Source organism: Aspergillus eucalypticola, assembly GCF_003184535.1.
Source record: "Aspergillus eucalypticola CBS 122712 chromosome Unknown BO83scaffold_12, whole genome shotgun sequence".
In the NCBI taxonomy this organism is placed as follows: domain Eukaryota; kingdom Fungi; phylum Ascomycota; class Eurotiomycetes; order Eurotiales; family Aspergillaceae; genus Aspergillus; species Aspergillus eucalypticola.
In genome coordinates this window covers 477520-496526 of record NW_020290286.1, presented here as the reverse complement: position 1 = coordinate 496526, position 19007 = coordinate 477520, and the positions used below count along the sequence as shown (strand labels likewise).

General features: G+C 47.3%; 7 protein-coding genes across 7 annotated transcripts; 6 read left to right on the top strand and 1 right to left on the bottom strand.

The window, feature by feature from the left end:
- Window positions 1-75: 75 nt before the first annotated feature.
- BO83DRAFT_378470 (mitochondrial elongation factor MEF2) lies at window positions 76-3053 on the top strand. The gene has a single exon (XM_025531260.1). The coding sequence runs from the start codon at window positions 191-193 to the stop codon at window positions 2942-2944; it is 2754 nt and encodes a 917-aa protein (XP_025388213.1). The 5' UTR covers window positions 76-190; the 3' UTR covers window positions 2945-3053.
- A 751-nt stretch (window positions 3054-3804) lies between these two features.
- On the bottom strand, window positions 3805-5202 carry BO83DRAFT_398827 (SDR family oxidoreductase; the record flags this gene model as incomplete). The annotated part of the gene is made up of 4 exons (XM_025533287.1): window positions 3805-4421; window positions 4481-4670; window positions 4720-4859; window positions 4917-5202. 4 exons carry the CDS (start codon window positions 5200-5202, stop codon window positions 3805-3807), a joined length of 1233 nt encoding a protein of 410 aa, XP_025388212.1.
- A 2031-nt stretch (window positions 5203-7233) lies between these two features.
- Window positions 7234-8009, top strand: BO83DRAFT_445290 (uncharacterized protein; the record flags this gene model as incomplete). Its single annotated transcript, XM_025536539.1, has 2 exons — window positions 7234-7326; window positions 7408-8009. Coding segments are annotated over 2 exons (552 nt in total), but the record flags the coding sequence as incomplete, so codon positions are not given.
- Window positions 8010-8525: 516 nt separating this feature from the next.
- On the top strand, window positions 8526-11745 carry BO83DRAFT_398825 (uncharacterized protein; the record flags this gene model as incomplete). The annotated part of the gene is made up of 6 exons (XM_025533286.1): window positions 8526-8682; window positions 8735-8754; window positions 9406-9744; window positions 9803-9857; window positions 10041-10170; window positions 11064-11745. 6 exons carry the CDS (start codon window positions 8526-8528, stop codon window positions 11743-11745), a joined length of 1383 nt encoding a protein of 460 aa, XP_025388210.1.
- A 2847-nt stretch (window positions 11746-14592) lies between these two features.
- Window positions 14593-16032, top strand: BO83DRAFT_445265 (uncharacterized protein; the record flags this gene model as incomplete). Its single annotated transcript, XM_025536538.1, has 3 exons — window positions 14593-14595; window positions 15049-15653; window positions 15725-16032. 3 exons carry the CDS (start codon window positions 14593-14595, stop codon window positions 15864-15866), a joined length of 750 nt encoding a protein of 249 aa, XP_025388209.1. The 3' UTR covers window positions 15867-16032.
- Window positions 16033-16630: 598 nt separating this feature from the next.
- Window positions 16631-17316, top strand: BO83DRAFT_388766 (uncharacterized protein; the record flags this gene model as incomplete). The annotated part of the gene is made up of 2 exons (XM_025532767.1): window positions 16631-16855; window positions 16966-17316. The coding sequence occupies 2 exons, from the start codon at window positions 16631-16633 to the stop codon at window positions 17314-17316; spliced, it is 576 nt and encodes a 191-aa protein (XP_025388208.1).
- Window positions 17317-17995: 679 nt separating this feature from the next.
- BO83DRAFT_388765 (uncharacterized protein) lies at window positions 17996-18718 on the top strand (the record flags this gene model as incomplete). Its single annotated transcript, XM_025532766.1, has 1 exon — window positions 17996-18718. The coding sequence occupies one exon, from the start codon at window positions 17996-17998 to the stop codon at window positions 18716-18718; it is 723 nt and encodes a 240-aa protein (XP_025388207.1).
- Between the last annotated feature and the right edge of the window lie 289 nt (window positions 18719-19007).

Below are 19007 nucleotides of genomic sequence, written 5' to 3'. Positions count from 1 at the left end.
GCCGGAAAAGCTTCAGCAGCTTCATTCATACTCCCAGTTCCTCCGCACACACTACCCTTTGAAGGGCTGGACCTTTCTCTTTTCTACAAATTGTTTTTATTTCTAGTTGTCTTTGACGATGTTTGTCAAGTTCTAGGTCCCGGATCACGCCAATTTGTTGTCTCCGATTATATAGACAGTTTCCGTCCCAATGGTTACAGCTCTTTTCTTACGCGCCTCTCACCAGACGGTGCGGCCAACTGGCCTACGACAATGCCAGGCAGCTACCAGCCGTCTGGGATGTAATGCGTCCTTGATTCCAGGGGCCAAGAAGGGGCAATTTCCTAGGATCCAGTTGCTCTCATCGTCTGCATCCAAATTACAGGCAGACACCCTTGACCGAACTAGAAATATAGGCATCATTGCACATATTGATGCCGGTAAAACAACGACCACTGAACGCATGCTCTACTACAGTGGCTTTACCCGAAGAATTGGAGATGTGGATGAAGGGTCCACCGTCACAGACTTTCTCCCTGCGGAACGCGCTCGCGGGATCACCATCCAATCTGCTGCCATCACTTTCCATTGGCCGCCTCAAGCAGCTGGTGATCAGATTGCAGCCGCTCAGGATAATCCCAAAGCCCCAAGGTCTGCCACATCTCATACAGTAAACCTAATTGACACTCCTGGGCATGCGGACTTTACCTTTGAGGTTATGCGTTCTCTGCGCATTCTAGACGGGGCGGTGTGTATTCTGGACGGCGTCGCTGGCGTCGAAGCTCAAACGGAACGAGTATGGCACCAAGCAAGCACATATCGTATTCCCAGGATTGTCTACATCAACAAGCTGGATAGAGACGGTGCAGCTTTTGGGCGTACGGTAAGAGAGATAAGCTCCCGGCTTGCGGGCTACCCCGCTGTCTGCCAGATCCCGTGGTTCGAGGGCGGAAATGGCCGCTTTGTTGGAGTTGGCGATGTGATTAATTTGCAGGGTCTCCGATGGCAAGATGGTGACGGTAAAGCCGTCAAAATGTTCAACCTGCAAGAGTTGGATGGCGAGGAACCAGGGCTTGCACAGGAGATTCGACGCGCAAGGACAGCACTTGTTGAGCTACTTAGCGAGCATGATGAGACTATGATCGAGAGGTTCTTTGAACATGACGAAGATCACCTCGCAGTCCCTCCCAACGACATCCTGGACAGCTTACGCCGGTGTCTTTTGCAAGAACAGGGTAGAAAGATCATCCCTACTTTCGCAGGTGCTAGCTTCCGCAACATTGGTGTGCAGCCTCTCCTGGACGCCGTCACAAATCTTCTTCCCAGTCCCCTCGAAACCCCTGATCCAGAGATTAGCATCGGAGGCGTCAGCGGAGGTCTTCGGAGTCTACTCTCCGGCGATCTATTAGTCAAGCAAAGCGAAAAAGCAGCCACATCCAAAGGGAAGCAGAAAAAGAAGAAGTCCGTCACTCAAGCCGAATCCCAAAATGCTATTGAGAAGCTTCAGAGCTGCGCGCTTGCTTTTAAGGTGGTTAACGATGCCAAGCGGGGAGTCTTGGTTTATGTGCGCGTTTACTCAGGCTCCCTGGACCGAAACAGTGCTATATTCAACACTAATCTCAATATCACTGAACGTGCACCGCGCCTGCTCAAGATGTACGCTAATGACGCTGTCGAGGTGGATTCCATCCCCGAGGGACATATCGGCGTTGTGGCTGGCCTGAAGCATGCTCGAACCGGAGATACACTGGTGTCATATGCAGGCAACAAATTAACGCCACCCGAACCACTTGACACCCTCCAACTACGTCCTATCCAGGTGCCGCCTCCCGTTTTCTTCGCCAGTATCGAGCCCCACAGCCTGAGTGAGGAGAAGAAGATCCATGAATGCCTGGCCCTACTCCTACGTGAAGACCCTAGTCTCCACGTCACTGTTGATGAAGACTCCGGGCAAACGCTTCTAAGCGGCATGGGAGAGCTCCATCTCGAAATCGCCCGAGACCGCCTCATCAACGACCTGAAAGCGAAGGCTACAATGGGCCGCATTGAAATCGGCTACCGTGAATGTCCGCTTGGAGAGTCACCTGTCACCAGCAAAATCTTCGACAAGGAGATCGCCGGCCGCAAAGGCAAAGCCGGCTGCACGGCAGTAGTGGAACCTTTCGACCCGGACAACGCACCTCCCGTACCCGAAGACGCACTTTCAGTCGAAACCAAAGAAGGCAACCAGATCATCATCCTTGCCCCAGAACTGCAGGTCGAAACCAGCCGTAAAGGCGTCGAGGAAAGCCCCATACTTCCCGCAGGCCTAGACGTACACTCCTTCCGGGCCTCCCTCCAAAATGGCTGCCTAGCTGCCCTTGCTCGCGGCCCTCAGTTCGCTTTCCCTATGCACCACACCCGCGTCACCCTCACCATCAACCCAACCGAACACCTCTTCGGCACCGACACCACCCCAGCAGCTCTCTCCTCCGCAGCCCGTCTGGCCACCTCCGCCGCTCTCCGCGACCTCCTCTCCTCCGGCCCAGGCACCTCCCTGATGGAGCCCGTCATGAATGTGATCATCAGCATCGACGAAGCCAGTCTCGGAGCCGTCGTACACGACATTTCTTCCTCTCGCGGCGGCCACATCGTTTCCCTCGACGAAGAAATCCCTCTCACGTCAACCGATCTCTCCGCATCCCCCCAACCGGTTGAAGACCTCCCACCCATCGACCCGAAGAAGGTCTACGCCCCCGCGGACCCATTCGAATCTGGATCCATTGGTGCCTCCCTCCCCGACACCGCCAACCGACCCAGAACCATCACTGCAAAGGTACCTCTCAAGGAAATGGTCGGGTACTTGAAACACCTGCGCAGTCTGAGTGCCGGCCGCGGTACCTTTGTGATGAGCGTCGATCGGTTCGAGAAGATGAGTACCCCACGGCAGAAGGCTGTGTTGACGGAATTGAGAGGCGGGTTCTAGATCAACGTTCTTTTCCCTATTCTTCTATTACGTCACTTTTCTCTATATATGCTGTATATTATATCTACATGGTCTGGTTAAGCCAAAATAGAAAATCGAAAATGTGTAAGATATCACCCGACACTTAAGAAATCTTGATTCTTCATAGAGTATTCCGGAATACAGGGGCCTCGAATGAGTAACCCCCGTATGCACCTGTCTCGTTTCGTTCCATTCGGGTTGAGGCTCGGCGTAGTATGTTTTTAACCGCAGGGGCGAAGGATGGTTGAAACTCTACCATCTCCCTTGATACTACTACACTCTGCCTTTCTACCATTGCGATCTGTAATGGGCAATTTACCGTGTATTGAGATTATTACGATAGGTTGTGGGTGTAGTAGTTCTCAGAGGTCTTCCTTAAAAGGTAAAGCCAAATTTGCTTTCACAATGTGCAGAAATCCTACCGCTTCCTTGATAGGGATGGCTTTATGCCTGAGGCATTTTGTTACTGCCTGAGGTATAAGGCCGTGACCTCGGATCAAATTCGAATGAGGTTACTTTGAGGGGACGGTGAAGTTTTGCTGGCTCAGAAGTGAGACTTACCTTATTTGGAATCATATTTGCCTTCTAAGATAGGCCGAGGGTGCGATATGAGCGAAGGCTGGTGTGGTGGCAACCCAGTGGCTGTTGTGGCGATGGCGTCTCTCGCAATATATATAGTGCTAAACTAGTAAGTATGCATACAATCTTCCACACTTCCCCTGGAAGGCCAACATGATCATGATCAAAGGTAAAAAGGCTGAAGCCAATTCCGGAAGAACGGATACTTCGTGAATTTCATAGCATATCCTACACTGCAAATCAAATAAAGTGTGCTCGCACTACAAATTCGGTTGCACACCAGTCGACGGCAAAAGCTGCGTTCTAGTTGGAATCACCCCAACCTTGGCCATACGGTCAAACGCCAAGAGATGGCCCTTGCCTACTGACCTCTCCTCCATGAAGCTGAAGCTACGGATCTTGTCCAGACTGAATTCACGATTTCGATCCAATAGTTTGAACCCAGCGTAAACAAAGAGCCAGGTTTCTGGTCCGATATCCCGCTTTTGTAGACCGTACTCCTTGCACATGCGATCGTAGTCGTCCTGGTGGTCGTACCACCACTTGTCGATCGCTGCGTAGTCCTCCTGCGTTGGCCCTGTGGCCTTCAGACCGAAGTACTCCGCGAGGATAGGCCATTTGGCGCACCATGGGCCTGGAGTGGCCGTGTCTGCGATGTTGAATGCTTCCCCATTCGCTTCATGTGGTTTCACGACAGACAGATAGATCTCTGCTCGCGAGATTATGTCTTGAGATGAATCTGTGAATGTGTAGACATAATTGGTGGGCGTGCCTGGAAACGGAACAGTAGCTCCGTGGCCGTACACGTAACGGTAAAGTGAGAGGTAGAGAGCTATTGGCTCAACTGTGGTCATGCTTGTGGTGCTGGGTACATGGCCTGGGCATCCTCTTGTTAGCACAATTTAGCCTAGTATCTCATGGTAGGCGTGTCCCTACCTATGATTTGGTCTGGGCGAACTTCACACCAGCCCCAGCTCTTCCCCTGAGCTGCTTCTCGGATCAAGTCAACCTGGCCATAGTAGAAAATCTCGTCACCGTATGGGAATGGAACACGCGGGGCGTCTTCCCTCAGAGGTGTATTGAAGGTGAGCTTGTCGATGTGTTGAAAAACCGCGACGCCGTAGTACTATTCAGTTAGGTTATTGTTGACTCGATATTTGCAGGGTATAGCATACATTGGTACCTGTTTGCAGCACGAAGAAGGTCATTTTCTTACACAGTGTATCGCAGGCATGGACAGCATTGTAGGTCATGGCAACGTTGATGCTCTTGATATCCATCACATTCTCGGTGTATGCGGTAGCATTGGAGTACGCTGAGATGTTAGTAGACCATACCCTATGCGGTCAACTGCCAATAACTGATGTCTTACCGAGATAGTATACATGAGTAATCTGATCTAACTGCGGGATTGTTTCATGCATTTGGGTCATCACTTCATCCAGGCTACCCCGTAGGTTAATGCCTGAATACACCTCCAATCTCAGATCATCGGGGAGGCCTAGTTGTCCCCGCGTTTGGGGCCGATGCGTCAAGCCGATCACCCGTGAAAAAGTGCTCTGAGTTGGATATTCCAGCAGGCTTCTAGTCACAGCCCAGCCGGATATCCCACTTGCGCCGAAAACCAAAGCGACTTTGTCGCCAGAGATACTGCCCATTGTGAACCACGCTTAAGGTTTAATGGAATTCAATTTGAGAGGAAGAAAGGGGTCTCCTCCACGCTCCTTTTATCATTAGGAGTATGTGTTAGGTGGAATAGGAAGACCAAGAATGACCCGCCGTCAGTGTTGACAGAGCCGTAAGGGATTGGTCGTACGCTCCGCCGTGCCATCCTAATCCAGCGGGCGACATATGCCCGCCCCCATCATTCTTCCATGGGCGAAATGCCAAATCCAGTAATAACTGGATCCCGTTTTATTATAGAGTGCTTTGTTAAGAGACGGGGGCAATTATAACACCGGACGGAGCCTTTTAGTGGACATAGTTTCGAAGAACTAAAACTAACACGTCATATCAGTCGCTGATTCCAAGGCTTTGACATAGATACCAGAAAGTGGCCCGGCCTCTGAGTTAGATTAATGATGGGATCGACTGTGCACATGTTTGTCCATAGCCAGATACTGTTTCCAAGTTTCCTATGCCTAGTTTGTCATAGATTGGTGTTCATATCCACCCGTGTGCGCACCAATTTGAGGCCGTTCTTTTGCCCCACTAAGTGCAACGAACCGGTCTGTTGCCTCAGCTGGCTAATAATGTGGAATCACTTCATGCCCGGCGACCAGTGGTGCTCTCATTATGTGGGCTCTTAGGTTCACGGCCGAGAATCATTGGGCCTTATGGCAGCCTTCGAGATTGTAGGCTGACCTCCCAGATGTGCCCACAAAGAGCTGTTGTCACCAGACATGCCCCTTTCTTTCAGAGAAAAACTTGTGTAAGTATCTGAGACTGCAGTTTTACCCAAGCCCAGTGCTAGGCCCGGAGAAGGCAATGAGTAAAATGAGAGAGAAATGGAAAGAATAAGAAAAGGGAGAGACATCAGACCGGAAAGGAAGCTAAGCCCCGTGACAGGGCGCTAGGCCCATTATAGGACCGGGATCAAGCCACCCGTTGTGGGCTTCCCACTAAACTATCCATCGACAATTAAACTAAAAGTGCATCTACAGTAAAACACGGTTATAAGCAACACCCGATATAAGGAATCCTCCATTACAAGCAACTGGCCACCGTGTTCAAATTGCTACACCATACAAAATTGCTTAATCCTCCCTTACTAGCAAATTGCTAAGTTCCTGACCTTCCTCCATACAAAATTGCCTATATTGGATGCTCGGAATAGCTAATTTGGACGTCATCATTCAGGAATCATGCCAAAGCAGACCTCCAAACAAACATGATATTACATTTCCAACAGCCAAAAAGCTGCTCTACGCGCTCAATACTAGTTGAAGCCTGAGCTCACTAATATCAATCTTATCAAGTGGTTTGAAGCCATATACAACCAGCGGATTACTCCCTCTTCCATATCCCGTATCCTATCTTCCAAGTTCAATTATCTTGATGCTATTCCCGACCACCGATTGAAGGATAAACGACGTCGAACAGAGTTATGGCCAGAGCTAGAGGCAGCAGTTATTAACTGGCTTGAACGTGCACAATCCTATATTACTATCTCACAAGAAGTCATACACGAGAAAGCAAAGTAATACTGGCTGATTCTCTATCCTGATAAGATAATGCCATTATTCAGCAACGGCTGGCTTCGAGGCTTCCAATATAGGAAGAATATCAAGAATTTTAAGTAGTACAGAGAGGGCAGGAAGATAATATTAAGTAATACTAAAGACCAGATAATCTTGATACGCAAAATACTATGTGTTTACACGCCTTGTGATATCTTCAACTGTGATAAAACTGGCTTATATTGGAGAATGCCTCCAGATCATGGTCTTTCTACGCGTTCAATCTCCGGACGTAAGAAAGATAAGGCATGTATCAGTATACACTTCTGCTGCAATGCTGATGCCTCTGAGCGTCTTCCTTTATAATTTATTAGTACAGTAAAGAAGCCTCGAGTCTTCCAAGCAGCAGGTATAAATCTAGAGAATTTAGATTGCAAATAGCGAAGCAATTGAAAGAGTTAGATAACTACTGTAATCTTTAAAGAATAGCTTCTTTGGTTTGACCATAGAATAGCTGGCCGGCAGGTTGTTTTATTATATGATAATTTCTCATCTCATCTTGCTGCGTACGAAGAGGTTAAAACACAGTTATTAAATATTCTGGTTATATAGCTGCCACCTAATTCAACATCACAATACCAACCACTTGATCAAGGCATTATCCGGACCTGGAAGGCTTACTAGAAACGGCAATGGCTGGTTTATATAATGACTGAATATGACTGGGAATATGATCCTATAACTATAATGAATCTTTTGCAAGTGCTCCGTTGGTCAATATCTGCCTGGAATCTTGATTTGAAAGATGATACAATCTGCCACTGCTTTACACGCGCGCTTTCAGATGATGCTTATAATCCTATGCCTGACTCTGCTATTTTACATGATTTGACTACTAGTCTACAGAAGTTACGGGATACTGCACGGATTCAAGATATCATGCATATCAACCAGTTCTTGAATCCCTTAGAAGAGCAGATTCATGATGCAATTACTGATTTAAATAATATCATTCTAAGCCAGTACACTGCAGTTGAAGATGAGGTCGAAGAGAATAATGAAATGGTAGAGCCTCTACCATTTATATCATCTACCAGGGCCCTGCAGGCATTATATGACCTCTGCTTGTACAAAGAACAATAAAATGATGCTAATCTAGCATCTTTATACTTGCTAGTATGCCAGGAACGTGATATTCTTCGAAGAAAGATGTCAAACACGCAACAAAGTGATATTCGTGGCTACTTTAGGTAGAATATTCAATATAAGGAAGACCTCGATATAAGCAATTTAGTGGCGTGTCTCATATAATTGCTTATAACCGTGTTTTACTGTAGTTCCTTGCTCCTGCTTTAGCCCCCGATGCGATTCACCCGTGCTTACTGTGGGACCCAAGGCTAGATATGTCTCTTGCCTAATTGGTTATGACTTGTCTTGACTTCATCTAATCGGCGCATGGCTGTTTCTGTCCAACCCGAACTCCGAGGCAATCAGTATTATTGGGAGTGGTGATCCTTTCCCTTCCGGCCGAGTAGCTGGCGACATCATGGCAACATCCTTGTACTTACTCCTTCACATAGGCCAATCAAAAACTTGAGGCACTCCTGCCAATCCGACCTCCTCCTCCACAGAAGTCTGGAACACTAATCCTACCGGCATGACCCTGGTTAGTTAGGCGAATGTAATGGGCCGCTTCTCTTGCTTCTAAAGTTGGTCTAAGCCGACATATGATATAAGGAAATGTCGCACTCCGATCGCGAGAGAGGCTTCTTGAGCACTGGCTGTCGTTGCAAGGTCTCGAGATGCTGCCACGATCGCTGGAAAAGGGTACGTCCTTCACGGGGCAGCAAACGACGGTGCTTGGGATTGGGGTAGCATTTATGGCATTTACCTCGGCTGTAATTGCCCTTCGCGTCTACGTCAGGACACTTTTGCTGCGCGCGTGGGGAGCTGATGACGGTGAGCCGAATACCGTACCCATGTCCTCCCATATTCGCTAACCGACATGCAGTCCTTATGGTAATCGGAACTGTAAGCATACAGCGACAACCCAAGGCTTCATCAGGTGTTGACCTTTCAACCAGATCTTAACATATGGTCTCTCCGTCGCATCAATTGTGGGTAGGTTCAGGCACGTAAAGACTTGGGTTATTGACTTATTGACCGTGGCAGCCGCATATTATGGCGTTGGCAAACACTGTACGCCGTTTACTAGTTCTGTTGAATTTACCTCCTTCTAATGTGAAATCAAGATTCAGATGTTCCTATCGAAGATCGGGTCCCTATGTTCAAGGCAAGTTATAGGGATACGCTACAGCCACACCAGCCAGGCTGCCTCCACATACTAGCCTTCGCTTATGCCACACCCTCCACCTACCCTACCTTGCCACTTTATGTATGTCGCCGTCTGTGCGAAGATCGTTGCCTATGGCATCTACATGGCGTCTCAGGCATCATATTGGTCATTCGGCTGCTAGATCGGGACCCCAGCAGGATCTGAAATAGATGGGAAGGTGAAGTGTTTCTGTGTCTACAGAAAACAAGCCTTGCCTTCTACATTAGGCAGAAGGTGTGGCATGAGCGAAGACTGGTATATGGAGGCAGCCTGGCCGGTGTGGTGGTAGTAGCTCCCAAGTTATAACCCCAGGACTAGGAAGAGTATGCCCTGCTGACTATAATCAGTGTATATGGGCTACACGCCTCCTCTACGTGCTTGGATTGTGTTTCATCAAGCTATCTCTCCTATGGTTCTATCTCCGGCTTGAAACACGACGTTTCATGCTATGGCTTGTGTACTCCGTTATCTTCATAGTTCTGGGAGTATCGATCTCAAGCTTCTTCGTTGATACAATCTCCTGCATACCACCTTCTAAATTCTGGAATTCGGCCAAGTCAGGACATTGCATGTCAACGGCGTCCCAGCAGAAGTTCTATGAAGTTAATGGCATCCTCGTCATTGTCATGGATATTCTCATCTGGGCTGTTCCCATTCCGATGCTATGGCGTGTTCGTATCTCTTTGGTAAGTACAAAGATACTCTTCCCTACTCTTTTGCTACCTACTGATCATCATCTTGCAGCGGAAGAAGATTGCAGTATTGGGGGTTTTTAGTGTAGGCCTTTTGTCTATAGCTGGTACGTTGTCCGTTCATGTCATTGATGTTTCTCTTTCCTCTCACTCTTTGGTCTCACTCCTTCCACTCGTTCTCGCTCTCTCTTTCTTTTGCTTTCCTCTCCCGCTTTCCCCCCTCCTTTCCACTACCCTATTTTCTTTTTCTTTCTTTTCTTCTACAACCATTTCCCAATTAACCAATGCAGCTGCTTGCGTGAGATACAACACCGTCTTGCAACTAGCCAACAATCCAGATGAAACATACGTGCTGGCTGCCTCGCTTAACTGGTGTGGCATCGAAGCCTACGTCGGTACGTACCATTTTCCATGCCTGACGTGTCAGGCCTAGGACTAAAACACCATACGTGTAGCCATATTCTGCGGCTCCACTCCAGCATTATATGTTTTTGTGAAGCGCTACCTCCCAGGAATGCTGGGCCAGTCCTACGCGCATAATCCAACCTACTCAGGACAGAGCAATGCGAAAAGATTCAGCGCGCCATTCCGCGCAGTCTCCCGCCAGCGTATGAGCGAAAGCCGGTTAGGTGAGAGCCAAGATGCATTACATGATGGCGATGGTATTATGCTTAAAACAGACATCCACTGGGAGGTCACTGATATAGATGCGGAAGCTCGACTGGACCCGCACCATGTAAATATCTGAGGATCTCGTCACTATGACTAGAGCAGCAGATGAGATCAAAGTGAGAAATTTGCGACTGTTGTATACGGCGGCACGTCTGTAAGAAAATGTGACGATTCCAGGCTAAACTGGAAAGTTTTTAGACCCACCGGACTAGTGAAATCCGTCGCCGTCTCTTCGTCGTCTGCATTGCTACGGTTCACTGCATATTCTTTCTTCATGTGCTTCTCTCCCCTCCTCTTGGCGGGGACTCCTTGAGTCGGTTAGAGCCGCCTGTCACTGCATCTCCGCCGTCTGTCTCACGGAACGTTGTTCCATCCTCTTTCCAAATTACTATACCTTTTCCGACCTCTAAACAATCACCTGCAATTACCAAATACATCTCTATCTGACCGCACACATCCGAAATGCTTCCGACTCTTCCGCCGAAATTAGAAAATTAGAAATCGAAGCTTGATATCATAATTAAAGCTAGCCCAAATTCCCCGTTACCTGGCATCCCCGCCATCACCATGAATTCCTGTTAGTCAATCCACCCAGATCTCCCCCTCATCCCGAGTTATTAGCTTCGGTGGGTCATAAAAAGTGTTCCTGTTTTTAACAGCCCATCAGTCTTCTATTCCACCAAGTACGCCAAGACATCATACTACCACATCCCCTCCACCCTCAACTTAGAAGACGTTCAACAAATCCTCCACAACCACTCTACCCTAGCACATATATTCTGGCCCCAATTAGCAAACGATCCAGAAAACCTTCTTTTCGAAAACCAAACCGGTCCTAGCACTACGGAAATCCAGATTCGCCCAGCATCAGGTTCCGGTCCCGGCCCTTCCGGGACAAAATGCAAAGCTAGCATAACTTCTCACCATGAGGCCAGAGAGGTCGTCGTCGCCGAGGAAATGCCTCTCGGGCTTCGGATGACGCTGGTTTATAGGATTTCTGACGAGCCTCCGCAGGGTATTTCAGCAGAAGAGGGTGATGGCCTGCTTGCGTTGGCTGACTCGCAGCCTTCTACGTCGCTCTCGGGCACTGGGTCACGAATAGGGCTGTATGTGCAGGTGGAGAGATCAGTAATGGCACCGAGACCTCTTTCGATGCTAGTCAAGATGACAGACGGGCCGATCGTCAAGACGAAGAATCTGTTGTTCGTTTTGGATGAGTTAGGGAACGGGAAGGAGCTGGATGCTGCGTTGGATGCTCTGAATGAATTGGGAGAGTCGGATGATGAAGGGGACGAGGTGTTGGAGAAGTATAAGGCGGATTGAGATGCATACAGCCACATACTCATAAAAGTTTGGACTAGCCGCTACTAATTAAACAGACCTTGGTAGACTTAGATCATTATTTTAATGCCTATTGCGGGGAGGTGACTTTGAAGAGCCACTTTGCTAACGGTAAAATCAGATATCCCGACCTATGCATCTGCACCAACCTCCATCCCTCGATTAGAGCCAGGGCTTTTCGCATCAAACGCAACCCAATCCTAGGCATTCCCCTTTCCCATCCCATGCAGGGTGAAGGAAGATAGTGATAGAGGTAGTGAAGGCAAATACATAAATATCAACATGAACTGGCAAAATAGTATCATCAGGCAGGGGTGGGAATGAAGCCCTATCACCTCTGCCTGAAGATTCACCGTACTCGAAGAGGTATATAAATGCCGCCATTTCCCTTCGACGTTTCTTCTTCTCTTCATCCAACACCCTCATCTTCATGGCCTTGCTGCATCTATAACATAAACAACTAAGCATCTTGATGAGGTCATGACTATGATCATACGAGAGATACTGAACATGCATATGTATGTACTGTACTGAATTAGCTTTATAGCCTCGGGAAGACCACTACAATAATATGATCTTCGACAGGAAGTTTGAGACAGGTCCTGCGCCGCTTATACCAATATATCTTTCTAAATCGCGTGTCTTTCTACCAGAGTGGAACACCTTCCAAAGCCACAAGATATATCGAAATCTCCAAGCCTAATTTAGGCACAAGCGCCAGTCCCTGTGTCAATGTTGTTTATAATGATACTATATATCGCGAACTAGAAGACTGGTAGAGGTCCATATCTGCTGCCGAAAATTTGGCAAATGATCCCGTTAAACTATCCCTTCAGAAACATAGGGGAGAACCAGTTCTACTAATAGGAAATAAGTTATGTCGTTCTATAAAAGGTGGTTAATCCCATTACAGTCGAAGTCGCACACCATTTTCCATTGTCTCTGGGTAAGAAAGCTGGACACTCCAAAACCCACTTATCTTTGAGAATACTGGAGATAATTCAGGTCATGGAGAACAATCAGTCCTATAACATTTAAGTGGTCAAGCGAAGTAAGAGAACACCTTGTGAATTGTGAACTACCAGAGGGCAATATCAGCCCACATGCAGAGCTGAGCAAAGAAGACAAGAATGTTGCTACAGTCAACTTCCTCTGTGAACTCTGGGACATTGTGGCACATGACAACCAGTGGAGAGACGAAGAACTGAAGAAGTCTGTATGTAATATCTCTCTAACTTAAATCAGAAGGAATATGCTAACAGTAATAGCTTATGCTATTTCCCACTGATAATGCCATAATGGTGAAAGGCGAGGAATGGGAAGTGTACGTCGCAATGTTATGCTATCGCCACTGGACCATTGTGGTCTAACGTTGTTCCCATTTTACTTGTCCCGGAATACTCGGTAACATGCGCCCGTTTAATGATCCAGATACAATCGTAAATTTTCCGTTTTAAAATATTCACCAGCAGCCGTGTACGCCAGATTGTTGAGGCCCCTCCTGGGACAGAGGACGAGCGGTTGCTCTGCAGCCGGGAGTTTGTCACCAAGCACATCCTTATAAGGAGTTACAGGACACGTATACCATTTCTTATCGCTTGAGGAAAATACTGCAGCGAATTATGATCCGCCGAACGCAGGGCTCTGCGCTACCGATTGGGTCCACTAATAAGATCGGAGCTGATATTCCCCCCGCCTTTATACTAATCCATGAATAGTCACGTCTGTTGATTTCATAGCCTCTGTTTGCACATCTAACGATTAAAGCAAGCCTGCCTATCATTTTGAAAGCAGAGGAAATGGTATCATCTAGGCCTTCTGTCTATGGCTTCTACTATGCACACTATGCACGAAATATCAGATAGTGGGAAACATAACCCTTAAGTGATGTCACTGATAAAACAACGCAAAGACACCCATTGTGGGATTTCACTGGCTCTAAGACTGACTATACATACGATCTCCACCGTTTCTGATACTAGCAGCAACCGGAATATACTGCACATCTGATTGGGCTACAAGCTCAGAAGTAATGCGCCCAATTACCCCCTGTATCTCATCCTCCCGTCTTCAATCGCAATGTCATGGGTGAGGCAAGCTGGAGTTGCCGCTACAAGTCATCGTTTCTTAGAAAGAGAACGCCAAGAATGCCGACCACCGAAATACTAATGTAACAAGGAAAAGGAAATTGATAGCCCGGAAAATCGGTAAGTAGATCCAACACACGTTAAAGGTCCGCCATGAAGCTACAATGCCTTCAGAATCACCCAACACCTTAGAGAGAAGGGTGGCACTGTATATCTGCTTCAGCGGTAGAAGATGCCGGCGATACTACACCGAGACAACGCAAGCGGGCCAAGAGAGCAGTAGATATCTCGAAAATGCTGGACAACCGCGTTTTCGAGTAAAGCGCATATGAGATTGCAGAGAATAACCAGTGGTCACTTGATACCAGAGCGGATACAAATGATATTCTCATCCATCCAACCATGGAGGACTATGAGAGGATTGCAATACATGAAAAGTGGTTGGATGTCCAGGAGTATCAATTCGATAATCATGAGGAGGCCTGCGCGAACCTGGGTATTGTTGATCAGGCGAACCCCCGAATGAAGGGCATGCAGCGCGGGCAAGAGCTAAAATTTTGGCAGCCGGCCTGTATAATCGTGTGGCCGAAATTATGAGACTCGGTTTGCTAGTTGGAGCCATTATTGCTGATGTTGTAGGCGTTGGTAAGACTTGGCAGGCCGTCGCATTCCTTTTGATCAATGAACAGGAAATATCCCCAATCTTCTTCCTTGAATCGACTCCCCTGGTTTGGATGGCGAAATGGTTCTCTGCAGCCGTGATTTTCGAAGCAAGTATATTTTCGCTAACACCATCTCCTATCGGCTCTGAAAGTTGCTCCGCTGCCAAACCGTCCCTTGGTTGTGAAGAGGGGTTAATGATAAGTTCATAACTCGATCTCGGCTATGGGAGTGACATAGTAAACTTATTATTTACTATGTCATTATGCCTACCGTCGGAACTTGCATGGCCACTAGAGGCTTTCGGCAGATACTACTGATGAACCGCTACCATTTCAACTTTACAAGTTTGTCGCCTGAGTTAAGTTTCCGAAAGGCTGTATCATAATTGGGTGATGCATCGTGTCAAGTCTAATAAATGCTTATAGTCTGTCCCACAGATAATATGTTGCAGAGATTGTGTTCTCATAGCGAAAAGCAAGGTCATACTTCGAAATCCTTTCTGACGATGCCTTGGAATAAGTCTAAAGCAACCAAGCGTTCAAAGTGGTTCTCCCAGGAAGAAATTGGTCCAGGATCAAAGATAAAGCTAAATAACGAATGGGTCGTTCAGGAGGCTTTGAGCGAGCACACCTTCCAACACGACCACGATGACTACCTCGCTAGGGTTGGGCCCGCTTGGACAGCCATACGCCTTCTTGTTGAGAAGAAAGGTTCGCGCACCAAGGCGTATATGCGCATCTATAAGCAGATAATGAACGGGGGCACGGAAGCCGAGTCGGCCAGGATGCGAGCTCGGCAAGCGAATACGTCGTGGTGTCCCGTTGAGCTAAAGGTGTACAGGTCACTTCCAAAGAAGCGGCCTCTCATTGTACCGCGTCTCTTAGAAGAACGAGTGGCCAAGCAAGACGAAAGTGGTTCCGTGCCAGGCGGCTTCCTGATGTACATTGTGTGGGAGATAGTACCTGGAATCCAGCTCGGAGATGCCTGTGGTTCCAAGGTCTTTTGGACACAAGAGCGATCTGAGAGAGACGCAATCCGCGAGAAGGTCAAGGAAGGCCGCATGAAGCTTTATGACTGGGGATTCGCCCCTGATCCTGGGTGCGGTCAGAATCTCGTATGGCACGCTCAGACCTCAACCCTGTAAGTCAACTAGAAATGGCTTCGTCTGCTTCTTTCGATTTTACATACTGACCAGTGTGACTTTAATCTAGTTACTTCGTTGGATGGTTTTTAGCCTACGAAGGCGATGAGAAGAAACCGTGGACTCCGAGATTCTGGTATTTTTGGGGTTTGACCCGTCCTGCCGCGAAGAGCGATCGTTCGAAGACACCGGATGATACATGGACTTGGTAGAGAGTCTAGGTCTAGCCATCATTACTATGGTACTTTCCTTGCACTGATATCAAGTTGCCCTGACAAGCAATTCGAACTTCCACTCTTTTGCGATAAGCCATTGCAGGATATTGGAGATATTTTACTCAACCTACCACGATACTCAGACCACCTTGGTCATAATGAATGATAATGGTCCCATCGAGCAAGCCATCAATTCAGATGGAAAACGGTGGAATATCTCTTTATAATAACATATTATAAATCCCATTTCTTATCATTTCTGGACCACTGAACATGAGCGAATTGCGTCAGGGTTCAGTTACCACAAGGCTATCACTCTGGTACACACAACTTATCATTCACTCTGATTTATCCTAATCGTTCTCCCACCTCGTCTATTATAGAGCTTTTTTTTCATTTCATTATTGAAAGGTATGGCTGAAGCCGAAGATACCGACGCCAAACTTATATTTTGGCTAAGTTAGATCCCAGCCACTTCTTGTGGCTGTTCCTCGTGGTCTTCGTGATCGCGATTTGCAACGTCCCTATAGAGATATAATACCCATCCACCTAGGTATATGCCCATACCACAACACTGCCAAGCCCTTATTCTTATGCCTCATTCCCAGCGGTTATGCATTTTCAGACCATTTAGAACGAGAAGAGTAGGATAGGGAGAGAAGATAGTTCAAGGGGAACAGAAATTAGCTTGATACGAGGATTCTTCTTGCAAATCTTCTCAAAACCTACTCAGTGCCAAAAGGGCACAATGGCCTAATTTTATGCAGGAGGTTGAACAGCAATATCTCATGCCAATGGACAAAAACGCCAAAGTCTGGATGCAACAATTGCTCGGAATCACGTTGAAGTGGGTAAACAGAGTGATGTCACTTATGAAACACGAGGAACTAGGGAAAGTCCTAGAGAAATACTGCCAAACCTCGTACGGTCGCTACCATTTTGATTCCATTGTTGCGGACGGAATGGTAGCATCTAAGTTGCCTGAGGTAAGATTTTATATTATAAGTATTATTGACTGTTACTAATTTGAGTTTAAAGCTCTGGGTCGCACGCGTGACGATATCATCACGCTAATATAGGCGCTTCCAATCTCAAGCTCTTCGATAATGAAACCGATACTATCATTTGCTCTGGAGATAGGATCACTGTTACTACCCCAGATCCCGAAAAGTTTCCACTACCTGATCTAGATCTACTTGATCTTCAGTGGACGTTACATCGGCTTGGTGCAATGTGTGCCGCGGCAGGCTGGCAACCAGCTGATCAAGCAGATGATGATGATGATGATGATGATGAGATTTACTTGCTTCCTGAGAAACCTTTGGAAATGTGCACACCCATTTCACACCGGACTGGTATATCGCAGAAACAAGAGGCCAAGCAAGCCTACTTCAAGGATGTGATCGAAAATGCAATCAATTCATGGAATCTCCACTGTGGGCACTAGTGTACTTACAGAATATCAACTAATTATATGCTGTATTCGTATAAGCACAGCAGTTGTACCAAGCTTTCAACTTGAGTTAGAATGACTGAAGTAAGTTGCGTACTTTCTTCTGGACCTTGACTTGCCGGGAAAGTGACCCCTGGTCTCAACACCGTAAGACCAACTTAAGGTCAGACAGCTACACCTACTCGCGTATTGCATTGGATAGTTGATATTCGACAGCACCAGAAAGGGTACATTGCAGTGTCGGTGTCCAGTGTCGGTGTCAGCTGATGACAGCAACAAAGAATTCCAATACCTATATGTTCGATAATGTTGTCTATAGCACTCGTGGAATGAACTTGCTGAAGCGTAAAATTAGCTATGTCAAGAATAACGCAACCCACTTTATCTAATCATGCCAACGTCAATACAAGAAGATACTCTACAAAAATTAAAGTGGTAAAGATTAGCGCATTGTAATTGTTCACTCGTCAATAAATAAGTCTATGTGCTAATATATGACCTCTGTGCGCATCAAATTCCCAGTCATTACTACATCATCATCAAGTGTAGTAGCTTTAAATATCTGCTGCGTGACCTTTCTCCAGCTTTGCCAGATTACTTCTGCTAATCTCAAATCACTACCACCATCCTCATCACAATAACCACTCATCACTCATCACCCTCACCATCCAAGATGCGATTCTGGTCCTGGCTTCGGGGAGAGCCCAGATGCGAATACTACTACAGAAAACGTCTTGAGGATATTGACTACCAAATTGGCCATGACACCCCAAGAGACCAAATAAAGAACTGGTTAAACGAGTACAATGAAGAGGAAACACTGGGGTTTGCCATTCTACAGCGCCAGCGTCGTCTAGAGAATGAGAAACAGACGGCGGGGGCGCAACAACAGCAACAGCAATTCCGGCGACGACGGTGCAAGCAGTGCCAGTATCAGAAGGAGATGTGCAGTGCCTGCCATGAAGCGATGCAGACAGAAGATGTTCCACCGCCCTACTTGAACAGATCTCCAGAGGATCTCGAACGCGATCTGGCCAAGCTGCTCGAAGAGTTTTCGAAGAACAGGACTCGCTTGGGGGCCATAAGGCAGAAACTTTTAGACAGTAGAAGTTTGTGCGCCAAGCGTGCTATGATCCCACGCTGGTATAGAAATGACGCTGGCCGGACGTTTAAGTGGGTTGAAGACCGGAGGAAGTGTGCTGATCGGGGGGGTTGCTGTGGCCGTACCTGTGGATGCTGCGAAGAGGTTCTGTTGGAATATCAACGGCCAAAGTTCTGGGACTCGGGAAAGGTACGCTTCAAGGTGCATGGTCATTGCACGGCAGAGTGTGCTTGCTGTATTCAATTCTGGGGGTTCTATAATCCCCATCCTGCTCTCCCTGCTATGTGTTCCTAGGTATTTGAGTGAATCCAATACAACTCACATACGTATGCTTGACCGAGCCTGCCGTGTATATGCTAGCTATGCAGGTACTTCACCGTCTGGAGCAAACAATATGTATGGCCCAGAACGCCGTCGAGTTTCTCAAACTCGCTGTAGACACATGTAAACCACGAAGAGCGCACGCTACGACGTCGGAAGGTCGTCGCCATAGCTGATCACAGCTAAACAGCACAGCAAAGTAAAGCGCAGTCATACAACAGTAAGTTTATTATGTGACGTATTCTAACATACCTTTCCCTTC

What these genes read in the sequence shown, in the direction of transcription:
- BO83DRAFT_378470 (XM_025531260.1), top strand. Translation starts at nt 191, where the DNA reads ATGGTTACAGCTCTTTTCTTACGCGCCTCTCACCAGACGGTGCGGCCA.